General features: G+C 33.9%; 1 protein-coding gene across 2 annotated transcripts in view; it reads right to left on the bottom strand.

Annotated features, from left to right (window-relative positions):
• The window catches only part of sfmbt2 (Scm like with four mbt domains 2), a 40,240-nt gene that overhangs the window by 5,517 nt on the left and 11,583 nt on the right, over positions 1-23,140 (bottom strand). The window contains exons 4-16 of one of the 2 annotated variants that reach the window (XM_079624222.1): positions 19,047-19,067; positions 9,695-9,783; positions 8,899-9,142; positions 7,124-7,221; positions 6,730-6,831; positions 6,448-6,595; positions 5,090-5,172; positions 3,577-3,703; positions 3,321-3,434; positions 1,891-1,933; positions 1,592-1,656; positions 1,319-1,458; positions 167-276 (exon numbers count right to left, since the gene is read on the bottom strand). In XM_079624222.1, coding sequence (XP_079480348.1) covers positions 167-276; positions 1,319-1,458; positions 1,592-1,656; positions 1,891-1,933; positions 3,321-3,434; positions 3,577-3,703; positions 5,090-5,172; positions 6,448-6,595; positions 6,730-6,831; positions 7,124-7,221; positions 8,899-9,142; positions 9,695-9,783; positions 19,047-19,067 — 1,384 coding nt within the window. The remainder of the gene's footprint in view (positions 1-166; positions 277-1,318; positions 1,459-1,591; positions 1,657-1,890; positions 1,934-3,320; positions 3,435-3,576; positions 3,704-5,089; positions 5,173-6,447; positions 6,596-6,729; positions 6,832-7,123; positions 7,222-8,898; positions 9,143-9,694; positions 9,784-19,046; positions 19,068-23,140) is intronic. The other variant, XM_079624223.1, reaches the window with a different exon arrangement.

Genomic DNA, 23,140 nt, shown 5'->3' with positions numbered 1-23,140 from the left:
CATTTTTACATAAAAAACAAAACAAAAAAAAACAACACAATTTAGTATGATTTATAAACTTTTTTCCTTCCTTTTTCTTTTATTGATAGGATTTATCTGTGTAAATTTAAATGAGCTTCATGGTAAAAACGTGTGTGTGTGTGTGTGTGTGTGTGTGTGTTCATACTTGGCTTTCAGGGTTTCCTCCTGACAGTTCCACTGTGGGTCTTCCACCATCTGCAGTTCTCTGAGCACACGGCCGGGTTTATATGCGGAGTTTATTAACATTGTCAGAATCTGCAAGAAAATACCATGATCAGGCTATTTATTTCATGAATCATGCTACATAAATACATACAAACAAATTCAGACACACAAACACATGCATATACATATACACTAAAGCTAAAATAACTTCTGTAATATGACGTATACATGCAAGTTGTCAGTGTGGCAACAACTACAATCAAAAACGATATTAAATAACTAGGGCTGTCGAGCGATTACAATTTTTTAAATAATTAATTACACAATGTGGTGATTAATTAATCTAATCTAATCTAATCTAAATTAATCTAATTAATCAAGTTTGAAATGACCCTCAAAAGAGAATTTAAATTCATTATTGTGTTAAATGAGAAAAGCATTAAATAGACATTACAAAAGGTAGCTTTAGAAAGAAATATTATATTTGACTCAACATAGAATTTAGTACATACACTTTTGACAGTATATGTGCTTTACGCTTCATGTTGCTCACCATTCAAATGTATGAAATGTAAGATGTAGGTCTAATCATTTTGATACGTTATTTTTTCCATAACCAATTAATTAAATTATCACGTTAAATCGCCACAGCCCTATAAATAACATCTCACTTGTTCTTGTATAATTGTTCTGTATGTATAACCTTTATGACCTCATTTTAATGAAATCATACAAATATTTGGTCACACTTTAGTTAGGGTCCAATTCTCACTATTAACTAAATATTAACTATGACTTTTGCCTCAATAAACGCCTAATTACTGCTTATTAATAGTTAGTAATGTCGTTTGGCCTTTATAGACATTAAAGAATGTAGAATATGGTTATGCAGAATAAGGCATTAATATGTGCTTTATAAGTACTAATAAACAGCCAATATCTTAGTAATATACATGCTAATACGCAACTTGTTAATAGTGAGAATTGGACCCTAAACTAAAGTGTTACAAAATATTGTAATAAACTATTATTTTTTCCTTATACATTCATGTACATTTTAAAACTAACAGAAATCTTCATATTGCTTAAACATTTGCAGTACGTCGATTTCCTATATAAGAGATGACCGTACCTCTTTGAGGACAACGGCACACTTTCCGGGCCCCACGGCCTTTGGTAACTCGGCGATTCGGCCCTTGTTGAGATACGGACCAGAGAAACAGCGATGATTGATGAAGAGCTGAGAACAACAGTACTTTCCATTCACCAAACCTAAACAACACAAACACACAGTCGATTAGCGACATCAGCACAAAATCCATTTGTGAAGACAAGACAGTGGTTATATGACAAATGCAAAGGTCAGGTGAAGTTATTGGTAGAATATGTAGTAAATATGTCAAACCTGTATCCATGGCCATGGATGGGCACAGGTTAAGAGGGGCATCAGGAGGCTGTGAGGGAGCCAACCTAAAAAACCAATCAATCAATCAATCAATCAATCAATCAATCAAGTCAATCAAGTCAATCAATCAATCAATCAATCAATCAAAATGATATTATGGACAACAAAAACAACAGAGTAAAACAGGAAATAGATTAATCACATGCATGACGTTTAGGTTAAAAGTCCCATGCTTTCTAGCTACACAAACACAAAGGCTCATGGGTAAAAATGTCCACCAGGGGAGTACATCTACTCACTGTTTCTCAGGCTGAACAACAGCAATCTTCTTCTGGGGCAGACCTGAAAACACCATAACAAAATAAATAACGCACAGGGCAACATAGGGAAGTTTCAAGGATTTTTGTGTGTTCTCTAAAAAAAAACAAAAAAACACCATGAAATTCTGAGAAGTCTTGTTTGGATTACTTTCAAGGAGCAGAATAAGATATGCACCACATAAGTACTGTATAAATGACAGATGTTTTTGCTTTTTTTATATATATCATTAGCAGCCAGGACAAGTGACGTACAAAAGGACATTATAAGGTTTGCTTGGTTTATATTGCCATCATGTTGCACTGATCATAACTATGAAGCATAACTATGAAAATATACCGTGCGTTCAGACCCCTCATTTGAACAGATCCCCCTCTGCGAACGCAGGAGACCGGAGACGCAAGATCATGGAAAGAAGTTACAGAGATATCACTGCATTCCAAAGTTCGAGTTTTGTGAACGCTGACCTGCAAATTCATATCATGTGAAGATAGTAGATCGATATGTCATGGCGTGAATTCTTAGCTGAACGGTTTACGTTAAAGTGGAGTAGATTCTATATTTTTACCTTTAGGATTTAGTATTATTTATTTTGATATATGGTGAATTTTTGTTTTTAAAAACGTATTATAAGACCATTGCAATGTCCATCAATGTCTAGTGTGACCACGGTTTTATTCTAAAATTCTTAAAAAAAAAAACTAAAAAAAAACAAATTTATTAAAATATATATATATATTTATTAAGGAATTTTTTCCTTTTATCTTTCTGTCGGTCTCTTTCAGTTTGCAAAGTTATTAGAAATCAGTTTTTTGCTTGGTTATTATGAAATATGGAGTGAGGTTGATGTTAAAAACAAAATCATTGAAAGCATTTTTTTTGCATTAGGCTGCAACATAACAAAATATGAAACAATTAAGGGCTTTGAATACTTCCTAGAAGTATTTTTTATTACTTTTAAAGATGTAATTAATTTCCATGACTTTTTGACAGAAAATTTCAAAATGATAATTTTAGAATTGGCTGATACTTACTGTTTATTTGTTTTTTTTTACGATTGTCTGAACACTAAAATACTTTCTAGTTGATACTATATTCTAATATATTTTCCACAGGCTAGACCCAGAAATATAATATCTGGTTATATATATATATATATATATATATATATATATATATATATATATATATATATATATATATATATATATATATATATATATATATATAATGTTTAAATAACAGAATTATGCCTTTTAAATATATAAATTGTATCCATTGATATCGCCAAATTCCACACCAATCATTTTGCAGCATTTAATATGTTTTCTTTTTGATGAAGTAAATGTTAGACTCAAACCATTTGTTTCCATTTCTGACACAAATGAATCCATTAGTATGTGACACTCACAGACAGTCTTTTGTACATGCGTCAGTGGATAGCCGTTCGCTTCACACCAGCCCACAGGGAAGATATTCATACTCTCAACGTCCACTATACAATCTGGTAACGGCTTGGTCAGACCTATAGACAAAGAGAAAGAGGGGAAAAAAAAATGTGTGTCAACATGTCATTTCTTTTGGTATTCACTGTTAGGTCATGTGCTCTAAATATTTCGATTAAATAATATGAAAAGAATGTGAACATGAACTCTATTCATTCCTACCTTCCAGTTGGAGCCAGAGAAGCCGACCTTTGACCTGAGTGATACGAGTGACACAGAGTTCAGCAGGTTGATGTGGATTCACGGCTTCAAGCCACATATCCTTACAGAAGCCCTTGCTTTGAGACGCCTGATCGCACGCAACGCAGAATAAAAATAGGTCAGTGGAAAAGCCTCATGTGTCCAATTACACAAAACAATGAATATTACAGTAAATGCAAACAAACAGGATAACAAGGGAGATGTATAACCATGAAAATTGCTTTTTAACTGGAAACGTTTTAATGAATCCACCAAAATAATGGCGAACGCATTTATAGACGACTTATCGCCATTTACATCCGATAATTGGTGCAAAGTGAACGACAAACAAGCCTCGCAGTCATAGCTTTTATCTCGAATCCCAAAATAATTAGTGGAATTTGGCTTTAAAATGCCACTGCTGGATGCTGATTGGTCAATGCATCATTCCAATTGTCCAAACACCCACGATACAGTAACAGCTATGATGCAAAACATTAGTTAACATGACATTAATTAACCTTAGTTTACATGTCAGGGACTAGGAATTTCAATGTTATAAACAATATAAACACTAAAAACATGTACTTTTTTCTGGAGAATACAATATTATACACACACACATCATAAAATGAAATGAATGGCGACTCACATTAGATAGAATTGTAGATATTAGAGAGAACTAGAGATTTTTTTTAAATTACATAATTAATATAAATATTGTTACTAAGCAGCATTAATTTCATGATTTGTATAATATATATATATATATATATATATATATATATATATATATATATATATATATATATATGTGTGTGTGTTTGTGTGTGTGTGTTTATATCCATAATGCTGTTTAGTAATTAAATTTATGCTGATTATATAGTAAAAAATATACACTATTAAAAATATTAAGGTTTTATTAAATAAACAATAGGAAGACAAATATACACTGTCAACTTGAAACAAAAACATATTTAATTTTGCAAGTACATATTGTCTTTAAAAAAAAAAAAAAGACACTTTATATATTTACTTACATATTTTACTATTCGACGAAAAGTAAAATTGATCAACTTTAGAAAGTTTTCTTGCAAGGAAATCATATTTTAAAGCCCCTGGCATCAAAAACGTTTGAAAACCACTGTTTTTCGTGAAGGGACGGCACTCCATTTTATTAAACCTAATGTGAATATATTCAAAATATAGCGCACAATATATTTTAACCTTATTGTTCAAAATAGTCAACTTTGAACTTTATGAGGAACTGGAAACACAAGAGGGGAGGGGTATTTCTCACAAAAACATAGCTATCTTTTTTGCATCTTGTGCGTGTCAATGTGACCAACATCGCAATGGGAAAACCCGATAGCTGGCACACTTTCAGCAGACTTTATCAAATTATCAAGAAATCCCCAAAGCCTCTTTAAGATAAAATCAAAACCGCACACGTGGTCATCTGAAGACGAGGGGAAATCAAGAGAAAGTGCCTTACGTTTGGGAAACACACATCTGGAGCAGCTTCGGTGCCACCGTGTTTGAGATAGTCCGCCCAATCGAAGTCATGTGACTCGAAGCCTGACAGAAAATGAGACATTGAAAAACCAAATGAGACCGAGGGAGATGCAGAGCGAGCGAGTGAGAGAGAGAGAGACATAAGCAAATAAGTTAGTTATATGCACTGTATTTTCCTTCATCCTTAATTATTTTTATATCAAATATATTATAGCAAGCAGCGATGAAAAGGGCCCTCGCACCCGTGCCACCGACACCCGGCGGCTTTAGGAAAACAGAGCACGGTGGGCAGTATGTAAATATAGGAGGACTATGTTAAAGTCATTTGTATTTGCCTCACTTCCTGCTACCAGCAGGTTGCGCTATTACTATAACTGAATATGAGCACGGTCATGTGTTCAGGATAGGACTCTTATCAAACATGTGAAGTTTGGGGCAGATTGGACATTGTATGCCTGAGTTACTGCAGGCTGTCTGTGGTTGCCTAGCAACCTCGGAACTGCAAGCAACATTCATATAGAACTTGTGTTCACATCTACATTGTCAGGCCGCAGAGGACACACCCTTTGACGAAAACTCAAGATCTTCGCAATTTAACGTCTCAAAGGCCTTAAGATTACACTTGAAGAGGATTCAATTTGAAGAGGATCAGATCAAAACTGTAGGAGGAGTTTGTTAAAGTACGAGGCCTAAAAATGGCAAAAACTGCACAAAAATCGGAGAGGAAATTCAAAATGGCAGACTTCCTGTTGTGTTTAGGGCTATGCTCCAAGATACTTTTTAGTAGGTATTGGGTCAGTACATGTATGTACCGAATTTCGTCCACGTACGTGAAACGTAGCGGCAGGGGCAATTAGTCGAAATATTTGTTTGCCCCACCCAATTCTGAAACCCATATCAGATGTAAATTTTGTCCACTTCTGACGCGTGTGCAAAGTTTTGTGAGTTTTCGAGCATGTTTAGGCCCTCAAAAAAGCGATTGACTTTGGAGAAGAAGAAGAAGAAGAAGAAGAAGAAATGGAGCAGATCAAATAGGGTCCTCTCACACCATCGGTGCTCGGGCCAGAGTGAATTTGTATATTAATATTCATGTTTATTCTATATTTTATTTTTATTTCTAACTCAAGTTTTCTTCTATTCCAATGTTTTTTTTCTTACTAACTTAATCCTCAAATGCTTAAGCAATACAGATCCATTCTACACCAATAAAGCACACTAAACTAAAAATAATAGTGAGATAGATCTAAGGCAAACAGCATTGATAGACTCTTATAAAGTGAATATGAATTTAATAGTTAAAATCCCATTAGCACGCAGGGATATCACAGTCACACCCACCCCGTGGCCTCTCCAGTCCAACACCATTCTTCAGACACCACTGGACTGGCAGGATGCCCGGTGAGTCAGCGTGACACACCACAGAAGTGGGCGGGGCTTCGGCAGTGAGGTCATCAACTGTGATCTGAAAGTAGTATTCATTGTAGATCTGCAGATCAGAGAGACATGGTGTGAGACAGAGAGAGAGACAGGACGCCTGATGTCAGGGTCGGTGGCTAGTAATTATATCCTCTAGCATAATAACCCTTCATCTAGTGTGTGTGTGTGTGTGTGAGAACGTACTTTAGTTACAGACACAGGGAGAATGTGGAAGGGTTCCACTGGTGAGACCATTTCAAGCTTCATTCCTGCCCTGAAGGAGTGTGTGTTTAAGTCAGCGTGATCCTAAAACACACACATACAGATATCAGATGTGAATGTTATCAAGAGCTTTGTGTAAAATGATGCCTCACTCCTCCAACTTTCCCAAAACACACACACACACACACACACACACACACACACACACACACACACACACACACACACACACACACACACACACACACACACACACACACACACACACACACACACACACACACACACACACACACACACACACACACACACACACACACACACACACACACACACACACACACACACACACACACACACACACACACACACACACCTTGAAGACCTCCAGTGGAAGTGGACTGTTCAAGGCTTCATCTGTGGCTTGATCTAAAGCTTCAGTCCATTCTGAGCTGCTCCTCAAATCACGGCGATCTGAAAGAGAGAAACACAAGCTCATCCATCCATCTTTCCACATTTAATCACCCAACTATTCATCAATCCATCCTTCATCCACCCATTCTCCTCATTTATCCATCAATCCATCCAAATAAGTATTTATTCAACCAACTACTTATCAATCATGCATCATCCATTCATACAAGTATCCATACATTTATCTGTCCATCCGTCTGTCCGTCCATCCATCCATCCCTTTATCTACCCATCCATTTAATCAACTATCCATGGTTATCCATCCATCCATCCATCCATCCAAACAAGTATTTATTCAACCAACTATTTATCAAGCATCATCCATCCACTATCCATCCACTCGTCTATTTAACCAACTATTCATAGTTATCTATTTATCATCCATCCATCCAAGTATTTATTCAACTAACTATATCAATCATGCATCCTCCATCCATCCATTTAACCAAGTATCCATACAGTTATCTGTCCATCCGTCTGTCCGTTCATCCATCCCTTTATCCATCCATCCATCCAAACAAGTATTTATTCAACCAGCTATTTATCAAGTATGCATCATCCATCCACTATCCATTTAATCAACTATCCATGGTCATCCATCCATCCATCCATCCATCCCAGTATTTATTCAACAAACTATTGATCAATCCATCCATCAATCCACAATTATTCATCTAACCATCCAACCATCCTTTTAACCACCTATGCATCCAGTTATCCATCCTTTTACTGTATCTATCCATCAAAGCTTTTTATCAACCCAATTGTCATCCATCCATTCAGAACTAACTGTTGAGCAATATCCAGTAATGTTAGTGCCAATCAGTCATTTATATTACAGATAAGCAAACACACTATCTCTCTTGCACACACAGACACTCACAGACACAATGACCTTGTTGTCAACGCCACACAGATACACGTAATCAATCAAATATTTTCGCTACTGAAAGGCTACATGATTTTAAAATGTCATGCTATCACCTTGCTATTGAGACGTGTAGTTAAACTAATTGCTTGGCTATTTGAAGCATCGCTACCACTTTACCTGCATCTGCCGTGACTCTCAGCAGTGTTATCACACACTAACACAATCACACACTCTCTCTCTCTTCTCAAAACAACTGCGTAGACAGCCCAAGTAATCAATACTAATTCTAGAGTGACTTTTGAACTAGTAACTGGCTGAAAAATGTCTTGAGGTAAACATTTACACCTTTTAATACATCGACTGGTATCAATTATTTATTATGCATTACTTAAGCATATCTGTTAGAAATGCAATATCACGAGAAAACATGTTTTGAACTTATTTGCAAGGTTTCCTTTAGGGAAATGTATATTCAGATCCATAATCATTAGAGTGTGGAAGCCAGAAATTGGCAATGGAACAAGTTTTTGTAACTATCAAAAATTTGGCAATGGTGCAATTGAACAATTTGTATACAAAAGGGGAAGCCTCAAAAAAAAAAAAGTGTGACTATGACTATGCTTTAACTCAAAACTTTAAATGGAAAATTGAAAAAAGTAGGGACATGATTTTATTTAGATTTAAACTCCATTTATTTTGATTTAATAATTAATTTAACTTAATTATGCAATTTAATCAACACTAGCTACATTTTAGTTTAGTTGCAAAGTCATTTAGACCGATCAAATACAGGTCAATGCTCTCACCTGTGGGCGGTTTCATTGATAAATGATTCTCTTTGGCCCATCCCAGGGGGCGGAGCCTGTTGTCAAGGTAGAACATCCACCTGTAGTGGGCGGGGTCATTTAATCCGACGTAGCTGAGGCATAAACGTCCGCCGACGTTACACTGGACTTCTGCGGCCCAGTACACGCTAGGTTCGGAGTCATCTCGCACTTCCAAAACACAGCCTACCACGATCAGATCCACTGTGTTTTTACCTTTTAATGGCTGAGATGAGAGGATGAGAGAGACAAAGAAACAATATTCTTCATTTAGGTCAATAGCTTATCAAGGATTTTGCGACTTAACGTGTAACTCTTGTTTCTGCTGCTGCCTTTGAATCCTCCGAGGAAGACTTTTTGATGCGTTCGTTTCTTATTTAGCATTAAATGCATCAAAACGAAGAGTGAAAGATGGACATTGGACATTTTTCTTTCACATAACTAATATTGTCTTGCTGTCACAGACAATGATGGGAAATGTTGCGCAAGCCTACCACACGATCTATTACAGTCTTGTTTTCATTCACGTCAATTTTAGGCCATTCCAATTTCCTTTTCGCCATAATCCAGTGGATTGTGACCCAAACGTGATAGCCAATAAACAGAGTTATGGTATTTTGGTGCAGTTGTATCTGTCACTTATTGGCTGATACTAATACCATATTTGGCCCAATGTTTGTTCCATGTGCTGGTAAATCTCACTTCTGCTTGAAGCATTTCCAAAATTATTCATTAATGTTCTTGCACACTTATCAAATAAGTGTAAAATCACTCTCACCCCTTCAAGGAGGTTTGCCGGTGCCGTCCGTGAACCCGTGAGCTCTTTGATAAGAAACTCGGCCCAGTCACTGTACTTCTCTTTAATAGCTGAAATAGATCAAGAATGAGCAGATAATGAATTTCACACGATATAAAATCAAATACACAGACAATTCCATACTTTTGCCGACTGGAACTAATGCAATAAGTTCCTGTTTGATAGTATCTACCATGCAAATGTTTGTGTATCATTTCAAAAGATCAACACATGCAGGCAGACATACAGTACGGTCAGATTCAAACGGCAGAGACCACAGTGAAAATGTTTTATTTAGCATTTGTCTAATCGAGTACCAAATTGTTCATCAAATATTACAAAAGTACCAAAAAGTAAACATGAATTATATATATATATATAGTCAAAATGTCTCTAACATCCACAGATTTACAGTTTCACCGTTTAATGGACTTCCTCTCCCAAGCATCTTGCTACTTCATTCCCAATTGTGTCAGCCACATCAATTATTCATATATGCATTACGAATACATATAACAAAAAGTCACAACACAACGGACACAAACCTCCTGCTTTCTGCATAATTCTACGTGGTAGCGCCACCGAGAGAAGTGCTAGTTAGCTGCGTGTTAGAGACGAACAACAACACATTAATCATGTCGAGTTGTGCATCGTTCGCACAAACTGTACGTTTGCATCAGCAGAATTCACACTGCTGAAGTTCTACACGGTGGCCAGCGTGGTTGTTGACTGTTAGCTTGACTCTAAGAGCCGAATACTGTCTCTGTTACGTCACAACTGCTTCACTCAAAAACACATGACACCACTCACAAGGGTGTGAGCTCTGCCCTGAGAGAGAGAGAGAGAGAGAGAGAGAGAGAGAGAGAGAAAGAGAGAAAGAGAGAGAGACTGTCGTAGGGTGAACAATTGGCCAATAATCTTACTGATGTACTGTCATTTTTGAAGAAAGATCATCTTACATCAACACAAAAATAATGTTCGTGATTAATATAGTCTTGAACTAAAATCCTTAACTCGGTCAAATTGACCAGAAAAGCTAAATTGCATAAGATGGATCATGATGTGATTATTACATAATTATTATACGATTACTACATAATTATTACAATTATTTAGGCTTGTTCCATTTAGTCTTTTACAGTGTAAAAAGTGATCAGTTGACTTAAAATTATTAATATAACTTAATGCTTAATCGATAAAATGTATGTGGAATTGTCAAGTTCACATAACTTATTTTTTTCAGTTAAGGATTCCGTTTATTTACGTAATAGTATTAAGGCAATGGGTTTACTCAATTTTTTTAAGTTAACTGAACACCTTTTTACTGTGCAGGAGTTGTAGCACGTTATTAACATTTGAATAAACTGGAGTGAGTGATTGGACTGAGATATAGTAGAATTGGAGTGACCGCAGAACAGGTTTTTTTGCAGTATATTGAAAGTGTTTTCTGCTCTGTCATTGCATCGTCTGCCTTTCAACTTGACGTCTTAAAGACAGGAATAGATCAGCATACTTTAAATTCATCACCACACTTTTTTACAACAAGCCTGGTCAATAGATAGTTTAGGAATTTCCATTTAAACGATGCGATTGGTAAGCAAATGTTTCCATTTGCTTCTTTTAATATACTGTAACTGCGGTCTAGAAACAAAAAAAGATATTAACAAGATCTCATTGGGGTTTCCCCCCCCCCCCCCTGTGATAGTGTAATTATGGCTTCAAGAGATTCTACAAGAGATTTTTTTGTGGATGTTTTTAAATGTTGTAAAGTTGACTTAAAATCCGTTGTGGCGCATTTTCTTAAATTGCTCTTGGCTGAACAGACTTGTTCGGATCACATAAATAAATGCATAATTTACCACAACTCAAACAGACACATGAGCCGTTTTGCGTTTCCTTTTTTTTTCTGCACTAGGGAGTCTCTATGCAAATATTCATTATGCAAAAGCAGATTTGCATATCTTCCAACAACTCTTCTGTAAACAGCGGGCCAGATTTAAAGAGTTTCTCTCGCTCGTGTAATCAAGGCAATTATTCAAGAGAGGACGGGGAACAAAACACTGAGTTGAAGGAAGAGCAGCGTTGTGAGACTGACTCACTGCTACAGAAACAACCTGTCCTGTGTCTCTGAAGTGGATAACACGATTTCCTGTTTGCCTGCCAATAGTACATCCAGGATACTATTTTTAACAGCAAAAAGGTCATTGCTTAATCAAGTTAACTCAAGGATATTTGACTGGTTTGTGTTTTTTAAATAATTCATCCAACCCCCCACAAACACCCTATTCTTCAGTATATTTTATTTCCCACTGAATAAGAGTGACATTTAATCAGAATTTTCTTATTCTCTTCTTTGATTTAGTAGATTAAATCAAATATATATAATTATATTATATTAAATTATAAAATATATTATTGTTATTATTTATTGCATAGTAAAATAATGATACAGTATATTTGTCTTATTCTCTTCTTTGATTTAGTAGATTAAATCAAATATATATAATTATATTATATTAAATTGTAAAATATATTATTATTTATTGTATTGAAAAATAATTATACAGTACTATATTTTTCTTATTCTCTTCTTTGATTTAGTAGATTAAATAAAAAATAAAAAATAATATTATATTAAATTATAAAATATATTATTGTTATTTATTATTTATAAAATAATTATACAGTATATTTTTTCCAATTATTAAATGTTACGTTATTACGGAAATTGTACGTTATTATATATATACTTTTTACTGAAACGCATTTAGATTTAGTTGATATTCAGGGTTTAATCATTTATCTAACTTTCATATTGAATTTAATACAATGCAAAAATAATAATAATGCACTACAGAGTACGATTTTATTTAAATACCCACAATAAGTCATTTAGCCCCATAGCATTTGATTTGATAATCAAATCTGACCACAGAAATATATGAAGGATCTGTCTAACCATATATTCTATCACTATATAAAACCATCACAGAAGTAGCAATAAAATAATGTGAAGCATCACAGTAGTAGGCTACAATATTAGTGTGTATAAGACCTGCACTACTGTAATTCAGCTCAAATAGCTCCAATAAGAAAAAGTTGAGTCTGATTGTGTGTGTGTGTGTGTGTGTGTGTGTGTGTGTGTGTGTGTGTGTGTGTGTGTGTGTGTGTGTGTGTGTGTGTGTGTGTGTGTGTGTGTGTGTGAAAGAGTGCTCGTGGCAAAACGCCGCTGTGTCCCAGCGTGTAATCTCTGCAGCACGAGTGTGTACGCTAATCGCTCGAGTACGGGAGTGTGCGACCGTTGCCATGCCAACAACCCCCCAGCGTCTAAGCACTCGGCTCAGGCCGTGTGTTCGACACTCTTCACTGGAACGGGATCATTTCATCACATTAGCGCATGACAATGAAATTCAACACATATTTATGCGATTAATCTTAGGCCTTTAAATTCCATGTGTGCTTGAGTGTGTGTGTGTTTAGTAGCTTCCTGAATGTTTAATAGCTGTTAAACGTCCACCTTAATAAATGAATGAATGAATAATTGATTCAGTTTATACAGAGCACAGGTAAAGCGAAATTGACTCAGTCTTACTTTTTTAGTATCAAATTAGACCAAACCAGTCTACGTTTTTAACAAAAATGTGACGACTAACCTTTAAGACTAGTCTTAGCAGTTTATGCAACCGGCCCCTGTAATTGTTGTGCACAGATTTTCAGTCCAATTAAACAAAAAGTGTGAAATATTTTATCAAAATGTAATCATTTGTTGGTTGATGTCTATCAAATCGATCTATCTTTCCAAGTATTCCTCTTACTTTGCTTTTGGCCGCCTCTAGTCATTGCACAATTGAAAATATGTATACTGCCTTGCATGACGCCCTTATGGGCAAGTTCCCATTCTGCCCAATGACCCATATGCTTAATCTGGCCCACAACTGTAAGCCAATGTCAATGTTCAGTTCTTGAGCTACTTCATGCCAACTATGGTTCTTGTTCAAAAGCAGTTTGATTTTTTTTAAAGGGCCATGAACTGCATTTTTTGTATTTGTATATATTTATACAGTATATATGTATGTGTGTGTGTGTGTGTATTTATAATTTGTCCTTATGTGCACTGACTGTAAACCCTAATGCTCAAAATAATTAATTGGTTTGAGTAGGACAAACTTAAATTAAACTAATTAGTTCAGTCAAATGAACTTTTATGAGTATTTAGCAGTTTATTTTTCTTTCAAGTTCACAGAACGGATATATTTTAAGTAAACTGAACCGTTTCATTGTTTTGAGTTTTATGAAATTATTTATTTTAATTTTAGACGAACTTAAGTTTAACTGAAACGGCTGGGATGTCTATTTCCCAGCATGCTTTACCGATGGCACTCGAAAGGGAGAGTAAATGCTAAAATGAAGTGTAATATAATGCAAGATTAATGTTAAGTGTGAGATTTAGTAATGATTAATGTTTTGTTATGCTAATTTGGAAGAATTTCTGTTAATGTTGGTTTTAGTAACCATCATGGTGACAAGTGGTGCACGCTGCTTGATTTGAGAGCAAGTAATACCTTCATATTATTGCACTCATAGCAAGTGCTTCTGTATAACATACAATTGTTAATATGTTAGCCAATTAGTATGTTAGCAGATTAGCTTGTTAAAGCTAACTAGGTTTATACTAATAAAAGTGTTCACATTGAGAATACATGACAGTTATAAGTTAATTGTATGAATTAGTGTACTCATACATTTTAATTGTTCTTAACTTGAAATGTTTAAGTACAAAATAAATAAATTGATTGCCTTAAATGTTTTGAGTTCTGCCAACTTATTCGGGTTTACAGTGCTGTCAAATCGATTAATCGTGAATAATAGCATCTAACATAAAAGTTTGGGGTAACACTTTACAATAATGTTCATTAGTTAATCTATTATATTATTAACATGAACTAACAATGAGCAAAACATTTGTTACAGCATTTATTAATATGTTAATGTTAGTTGATACGATGTTCATTGTTTGTCCGTTATTTCACATTTCATTAACTAATGCTAACAAATACAACCTTTGATTTTAATAATGTATTAGTAAATGTTGAAATTAATATTAACTAAGATTAATAAATGCTGTAGAAGTATTGTTCGTTCTTATTTCATTATTGCAAAGTGTTACCGTGTGTGATAATGTATACATTATTTATATAGCCTATATAAAATCGATTTAACAACACTAATTTTTACATCAAAAATGTTCCTAATTTATAAATAAAAGCTAGGTAATGTTACTTAGTTATTAGTTAGTTAACCTAGTTCTGTTTTCATGGACTTTCAGTTTTGTTTTCATCAGTCACGTGTTTCTTAGTCTTAGTTTCCCGCCAGTCATCAGTTATCATGGACACTCATCGGATAATCAAACATATTCGTTATCTCCTCATTATCATATGCATGTTTGTTCAGTTCTATTTATGGGTTCTTCCAAAAAGAGAGAGAGAAAAAAAACTGCCAGGACATTATCCGTTAAGTTTATGGACATTTCATTTAACCCTAAAATACAACACAGTGCAATGTGTAATATGGGTAAAACACCTGTGAAAAATCAAAATGGCTGTTTTTGTCATTAGTCCTCAATCTGTTCAGCATTTTTTTTTTTTTTTTAATAAGACAGATAAAGGTTATTGGTATCACCTTGTTTTACAGTCATTTTCCACATAAACATACAATATACTTATTATAGTAATAACAATAACTGGGTAAAAACGGTACTAACCCTTATTTTACGCAGTACTTTCCTAGGTAAGTACACTGCAAGTACACATCAAATAAAGTGCAAACAAGTTCTTTTTATTTAATATAGCGATGAATCATTCAGTTCTGTTTACTCTATTCTTTTTATTGAAAAAAATCATGCTAAATGGCTTGAATCAGTCGAAACTGTCCTATAGTCAAATTGAAACCAAGATGCGAGAAGTGAGGGTGCACTTTCTTCATAAATAGTTTCATTTACACATACAGTCTTTTTCTAAACTTTACATATGCCTGGTTCTTAGTATCATTGTGTCTCCTTGAGAATCAATGACTGCTTGCAGCCCTTTGTAACAGTTCTGTATGAGTCCTTCAATTGTCCTGAGTGCCAAAAGCTGAATCTCAACATCATAAAGTCACTGTGGGGAAGAAATCAAATGTGCAGAGCATGCTGGGAAACCAACGGACTTACAGGACCTGGAGGCTTTTTGTCAAGAACAGTGGGCAGCTTTGCTACTCAGGAGAAACCGAGGACTCATTCATCACACAAGACTATAAACAGAAAAGGAGAACCAATGGTATGTAATTATTTGAACAGAATATTTTGTTTTAATCAGTTATTATTATTTGTCTTGTGGAATATATGAATAATGAATGGTAGGATTCCTTTTTTTTTATTAAAACATTTTTAAAATGATAAATATCTTGCCAATTTTACAATATGTATTTACATTTTTGAACAGAACTGTATAGTTTATTGACCAATGTTGTAAAAATATTTTTTAATGGAAATAAAGCTGATCAAAACATAAATATTACACAAAAAAACTTAAACAAAAATTAGAAATGTTGCTTTGGCAACTAAGTGAAATAAATGTTGAAGTAAAGTTACTAAAAGTTAAATAAAATGATATAAATATTTAAATAAAATATAAATAAAAAACTATTGTCAAATGACAAAAGCAAAATTACTATAAAACTAAATTATATGTATATAAAAAATTATATTAAAAAAAACTGAAAATATAAACAAAGTTCATTCAAATAATAATAAAAACTAATATAATAGTATATTAATACTAAACACTGTTATAGATCCAAAATATATTGGTATCAAATCGGTTATCAGCCTATATTAGAGAGATTTTTATTTATTACATGGATTTATTACCCAATTTTAACATGTACATTACGATTTAGGTTGCCATAAGCTAATACACAGAGTTAATAATAATAATAAACACTCATAATTTAGCTCTTCAGCATTTAAAAAAAAAAAGTTGAAGTTGAAATTGAATTTCCGTCAATGGCGGGGAAGCGTTGTGTCAGAAATGATGGAAAATTCCTTTAATGGCAGAGAAAAGTTAATAACAAATAATAAATGTAATCTTATCTCAACCAGATGTCATAATAAATATTCATATTTCATAGTATACATTATAATTTTACCTATATTTAAGGATTAAATCAAATTCATTTTAGCTTTTATTTTTATTTATAATAAGTAGTAAATTGATTTTATTATTTAATTTGATGTATATAATTTTTACATTTTCTGGTTTAAACCTTTCTCTTTATGCACGGTTAAGAAAGTTGCTGCCTTAAATTATGTACAATCAACTTGGATGTTTAAGTCATTTCAACTTAAATTACATTAAACGGACTTAAAACATTTATAGTTGAATCTACTTTTTAAAAAATAATGTTATATAATATTTTGATGAGTTAAAGCAATGTAAAAACATACGTTGTCATAACTTAATGATCATATAATTTTTTTGCAGTGCGATTCCCCTCCCCCGGCAGCTGCAGAACTGTTCAAATTAAAGTGTACCAACCGACAAATGCATGATATACGAACATTTAACTCCATGGCCACAGAAACAGAAAAACATGTTTAAAATGATATTCATGCAAACGTGTGCGTGCATCTAGTAAGTGAAGCATGCCAGGCTGATAGCTTTACATATGACCTCCAGAGTCGCCTTAACTTTGTGCGTCTCAGCTACACACAAATGCATGCAAATACACAAGCTCACACTGACACTATACCATGAGCTTCACACCTCTCTCTCACACACTCGTACATGCGTCATCTAACACATAGAACTCAGCAAACAGGCATAAGGAACAAGGAAGGAACATAGACAGAAAATGAAAAAGAAGAATTCGGGAGGATTTCTGAGATGGGGCAAGAGATTGGAAAAGATTCAGAACAGGATAGACATAGAGACAGATAAATCATGCGACTTGATACATGGGCGTAGATTTGGGTACAGTTGTAAAGTTGAAGAACTAGACTTCCGTCCATAGAACACAAAAGAGAGCAATTTCGAAAAATGTACTGGTCGCTCTTTTTCATGTAATTATAATGAATATCATAAATGTTGTCAATATGATCAGTGTGCCATAGTTCAAATCTTCTGAAGTCATACAATTGTAAAACAAATGTTGGTTTAACTTAAAAAAGCAAGTTACCTTGTTGCCTTAAAATTTTGAGTTTGTTGTAATTAAAAATTTGAGTTAATACAATGAAGAAGAATGGTTTAATAAACAGAAACTCAAAATAGTATGTTATCTTCACACATAAGCTATCGAAGTTGATTCGACAAAAGATAAAAAGTTGTGATCACAAATCATTAAAATATTTTTTTACAGTGTAGTTCTAATCTTCCCTTCTGAGAAGTTCATCATGTCGTGTGTTGAATTTCGAGAACCGGAGCAGTTCATTTAGAAAACAAATCAATCGGACAGGTTTTGTGAACTGGATAAAAAACAAAAAAAAAGGAAAAGTAAGAAGAATTAGAAATAATAATAACAATTTGCTCATGAAAAAGGGACAGACAGACAAGAATTTCAGTGAATTACAACTTCAATTGTGTCTGTTCATCAAACAAAACTCGAGTGAACTGGAATTTTCTTCACAATTTCCCATTTTATGTTTCCACGGAAGAAAGAAAGTCAAACAGGTTTGGAGGAATTTTAATTCAGCCATTTAAAAGAGACTACTGAATAATAATAATGCAGTTTGTTTAGTCGGAAAGAAGAACCATTCTGACCTAATCGTGTTTTTAACAAAGCAAGCGATCATTATTTTTATTGCATGGAAAAGAGCAGCTTTGAAATTTTGATTCCACAAGAAACACAGAGTGGTTTTATAGAGAAGAGATGGTGACAGAATTTACAGTAAAATGTAAATGATCTGTGGGAATTGTAGATTGCCCCATTGTTTTAGACAACACCTTTTTAATTTATTCTAAAGATACAAATAATTAGCATTGACATAAAAGTCCCTATATATATATATATATATATATATATATATATTTAAGATTATACTGTATAATATAAACAAGAGCTGTGTTTACAGATTTATTTTTCAATAAAATCAGCTTAAGTGTATACCTACTTACATAGGCCTACTTGTACAGTATATAAGTAATATTTCTGAGCAGTTGATCAGCTAGCAGCATCATATGGTGAAAACATGGTGCTTCTGCTTATTTGATTTGAAAATGTTAAAACCAAAGCTATGCCCTTGGTCTGAGAGAAGAGAGGACAGAGAGAGAGAAAGAGAGAAAGTAGAGGCTCGGCTTACCTGCTCTGAGGTAAACGTTATCTGAGAAATAAACAGACAGGAAAAAAAGATGACCAACAAATACACACTAAACATGCACACTCACACACGTACAAACGAACCACTGCTTTTTTTTTTGACGCTAATCAAACATGGTTAAACAAACAATATTCCTGGCTGCGCCTCCACATTTTTTAATTAAGCCTTTTGTACACACTATAAAACCTAATTAATGGGGTTTACTCACATTTGCACGAGTCATTTCATTTAGTCATATATCTTCTGGCACTCACTGAAATTAACTTTGCTAATGCAAATGGTTCATGATGACAATTGGTTTAAACCATTTGATTAAACGCTAAAGAACTCTATTTCTGTTATCAGTTTCTTTCCTGTCAAAACACATGTTGCAGTTGTTCACTGACTGAATGATTCAAATGTATTATGATGTCACATCCTCCTCTAAATCACTTTAAAGTCTTCCGAAATCGCATATCGTGAAGCAGGTACAACATTTGGTTTAAAATGGAGTTTGCGACCGTGTATAGTATGATGCACCACATTCGCTTTGTCATTGTCATGTGACCTACGCCGTCATTCATAAATCCTCTCCTGTGGCCTCATGGGATAGTAAAGTGTCCATCGAATGCGCATTTCAGAAACTCTGAAAGTAGTACACGAAAAAATAAAAAATTGATACCTTACATTTTTAAGTAGTTTCAACTTAAATTACATTAAACTGACTCATTCAATGAGCTGAATCTTGTATAACTTGAATTTTTTTTGATAATTGCTTAACTTATTTTGATGAGTTAAAGCAATGTAAAAGCATGTTGTCATAACTTATTGATCATATAATTTTTTACAGTGTACTTTTTGCCTGCTGTTTTTCGAATGCTACGTACTCTGTTGGCGTACTGTTTTTCACATATAGGGAAGTGTTTCAGTGCATGTCTGTTAGCTTTTAGGCTAACATCTGTATGCTAGAAGTAATGCCCAATAAAATAATCTCTACAAAGAAAATTACATCTTAACCCTAAATTATAAATGCGTAATAAATAAATAAATACCATCTGCCCCTGACATAAAACAGCCAATTATGGTTTATCTCTGCTTATGCTAATTTCATACATTATTTCATGCATTCCTTCATTTATTTATTTCCGTTCCCAACCATTAATTGAAAATTGAATTGCAAAAGAAATGCATTTCTGTGCTTTATCGAGCTGTGAAGTAAACTAACACATAGTGGCAGTTACAAAAAAAAGGTGTGGGGGGGGGGGGGGGGGGGTGTTTTGGTATGTCCCGCCCCAACTTCTTGTTTCAACATATCAACACAGGAAAGTAAACAGCACGCGTAAAACCTTTTCATGGGTTCTTTAGGTTCTATTTCTTGAACATTACAGTTCCATTTTAATATTTCAACCACAAAGATTCTATATATTTGAAGTATGAGTGTGAAAGTTGATGGTGTTTCTCTGTCAAACTTCATCTTATCTTTGAAATGCAAACACAGATTTGATCTATTTCTTCTGAAAACACACACACACAGAGAGAGAAAAACAGACAGGCAACTTTACACTAAAAAAGAAATAAAGAAATGGCCATAAAGTAAACCTAAATGCATATTCATTTGCTTAGCTTTAAATAAAAAATAAATATGTAAGTGCTTATGCACACTTTCATATACATTAAGTTTGACTATTTTAGTAATGTTTCAGATTGATTATATTTGATACAAAATTATTTCTACAAATGTACTTTCAGTGAAAGCCTGCAACCGTATACATCCATTTTTTCTTTTCTTTTTCAGACTGACATAAAAATGAAGTTTTTTCAGTGGTAATTAGCTATGTTTACATCCAAAGTTGTGAATTTAACTTGGAACGTTGCATAAAACATTTGCGGATAAAGCCGCGTTTCCATCCAGTGAGCCGAAGAGAACAAAATCATCACTTCCTGTTAAACTGGTGCTAAATATCACTAAGGAAAATGAAAGTTGCTGCAGTAGGAGAGGCCACTGTGTATTATAGTTTTGTATATAGTAAATAACTTGCGCCTCAGAGTGCGAAACAATAAAGTTATCTTGCTTGCTGCTTTGCTGTTTGGGAATGCAGTTCTGGAAGGTAATTATCCCAAAGCACTTTGATGACAGACTTTTGCTCAGGCATTTCAGAATGACCAAAACAACATTTCAGATGCTGTGCAAAACGAGATCAGTCCCGCTGGTTGGTTCAGTTATGCCGTCCCATCGCCAAAGTCACAAGTCTTTCTATTTCCATCGTAGTTTATATTTATATTTTCTCATCCAATAAAACATTTTTCCAAATCAGTTGAGTGCATACGTTTTTTTTATGCGCATTTTTAGAATTTATGCGCATTTTGGCCTTTCCATCTAGCGTATCTTTTATGCGATATCCCAAAATGAAAACATATCTACTGACACCTTCCACAAATGCTTTCCATAGAGTTAAATTTGTCATTATGCGTACTGTATTCCATAGAGGATTCATCATGGAATACTGTTTTAATATGAACGATTGAAGGATTTAAAATTAAAATGCCAAAAATCCAACACTGCAGTCAAATGGCATACTTTCCTCATTGTTGAAGATATGCATCCGACTAAAAATATACAGTCAGCTGGTCATTATCGCAAAATAAACCCCTTCAAAATGATTTTGCAATAATCCCAGAATGCAACTCATGACTATTTCCGATCAAGTACATGACATGTATAAGGTTGGAAGAGAAAATATGAATGTGCGACTGACACACACACCAAACCTTAAAGGGTTAATTGTAACATAAAAAAGTCTGTCAGCATTTAACCAAAGTAGGTCACCAAACAGTTTTGGTGACCATTGACTTCCATAACAACAGATTTCTTAATTTATGTTTCATATAAGGAAGTAAGTCAGAGGTTTGAAACGAATACATGCTGACAGACTTGTGTGTAAACTATCCCTTTAAAGGCCCGAGGTGTAGTAGCACATTTATTGACTGACCACCATTGTACTATTTAGAATTATTCAAACACAGTGGTTGCTTCAAAGCCAACTAGAATCAGACATGTTAAAACAACGTGCGCTTATTAATTATAACATAATATTCTGTCATAATTGGGATCAGCCTGTTATTGTTGTTAGACCTGTCAAGCATGCAGCTGTCCGTGGAAAACTTTGTTTGACAGATTATCTTTATAGTTCGCAACCTTTTCTGCCAAAATAACCTTTTCTGATATGAGCAAGACGGGTATGGTCAGATTCTTCTAGAATAGGTATAAAGTCTCAATGAAACAGAGGTTGCGATCATTTTTTCTTTCCTGTACATGTAAAATATATATATTCATTTTTAAAGATAAATACTGTTATGCTAGCTAGAGTAAAACTGTTGACTGTAAGTTACCTTACTATGAAAAACTGTAAATGGTATAACAGCACAATATATGTAATTTTACTGTAAAATCCAGACAAATTTATGTTTTTTGAAACTGTAAAAATTTTATTTAAAAAAAAACTTAAATTTTTAAGTAAAATCAACTTGGTCATTAAGTCATTTCAAATTAAATTACATTACACTGACTTTAAAAATGTGTTGAATCTCGTATAACATAAAAAATTGAACATTTACTTATTTTGGTGAGTTAAAGCTATGTAAAACAACAGTTGTCATAACTTGTCAATTGTTTTACAGTGAATTGAAAACTATGAATTATAATAATAAGATAAAAAGAAGTAAAAGGACATTTTCTGAAATCCCTGCATTACAGATAACCTATGATAAAAAAATATTGAATTAATAATTTTGTTTATTTTTATTTTTGGTATCAGTAATGTACATTAGTGTGTTTTTTGTTATATTTTATGTTATTTAGTTAATGTTTATTGCATTATTGTAGTGATGTGTGTTACTCTGATGGTGTTTTGTCTTTGTATGACAAAAAACTTTGCTCCATATACGAGCATTGACCATGTTTTGAAAATCATGTCATGTGACTTCTATTGTGGCACCACTGTTATTGTGGTGATTATTGGTACTCGTTTGTGATTTTTGAAAATAATTTTCTAAAAAGAGCTGAGCTGGTCGTTCACACAGAATGCGTTTTTACATTC

The sequence above is a fragment of the Phoxinus phoxinus genome (assembly GCF_949152265.1).
Source record: "Phoxinus phoxinus genome assembly, chromosome: 9".
Taxonomy (NCBI): Eukaryota; Metazoa; Chordata; class Actinopteri; order Cypriniformes; family Leuciscidae; genus Phoxinus; species Phoxinus phoxinus.
This window is presented reverse-complemented; position numbering and strand designations above follow the sequence as displayed.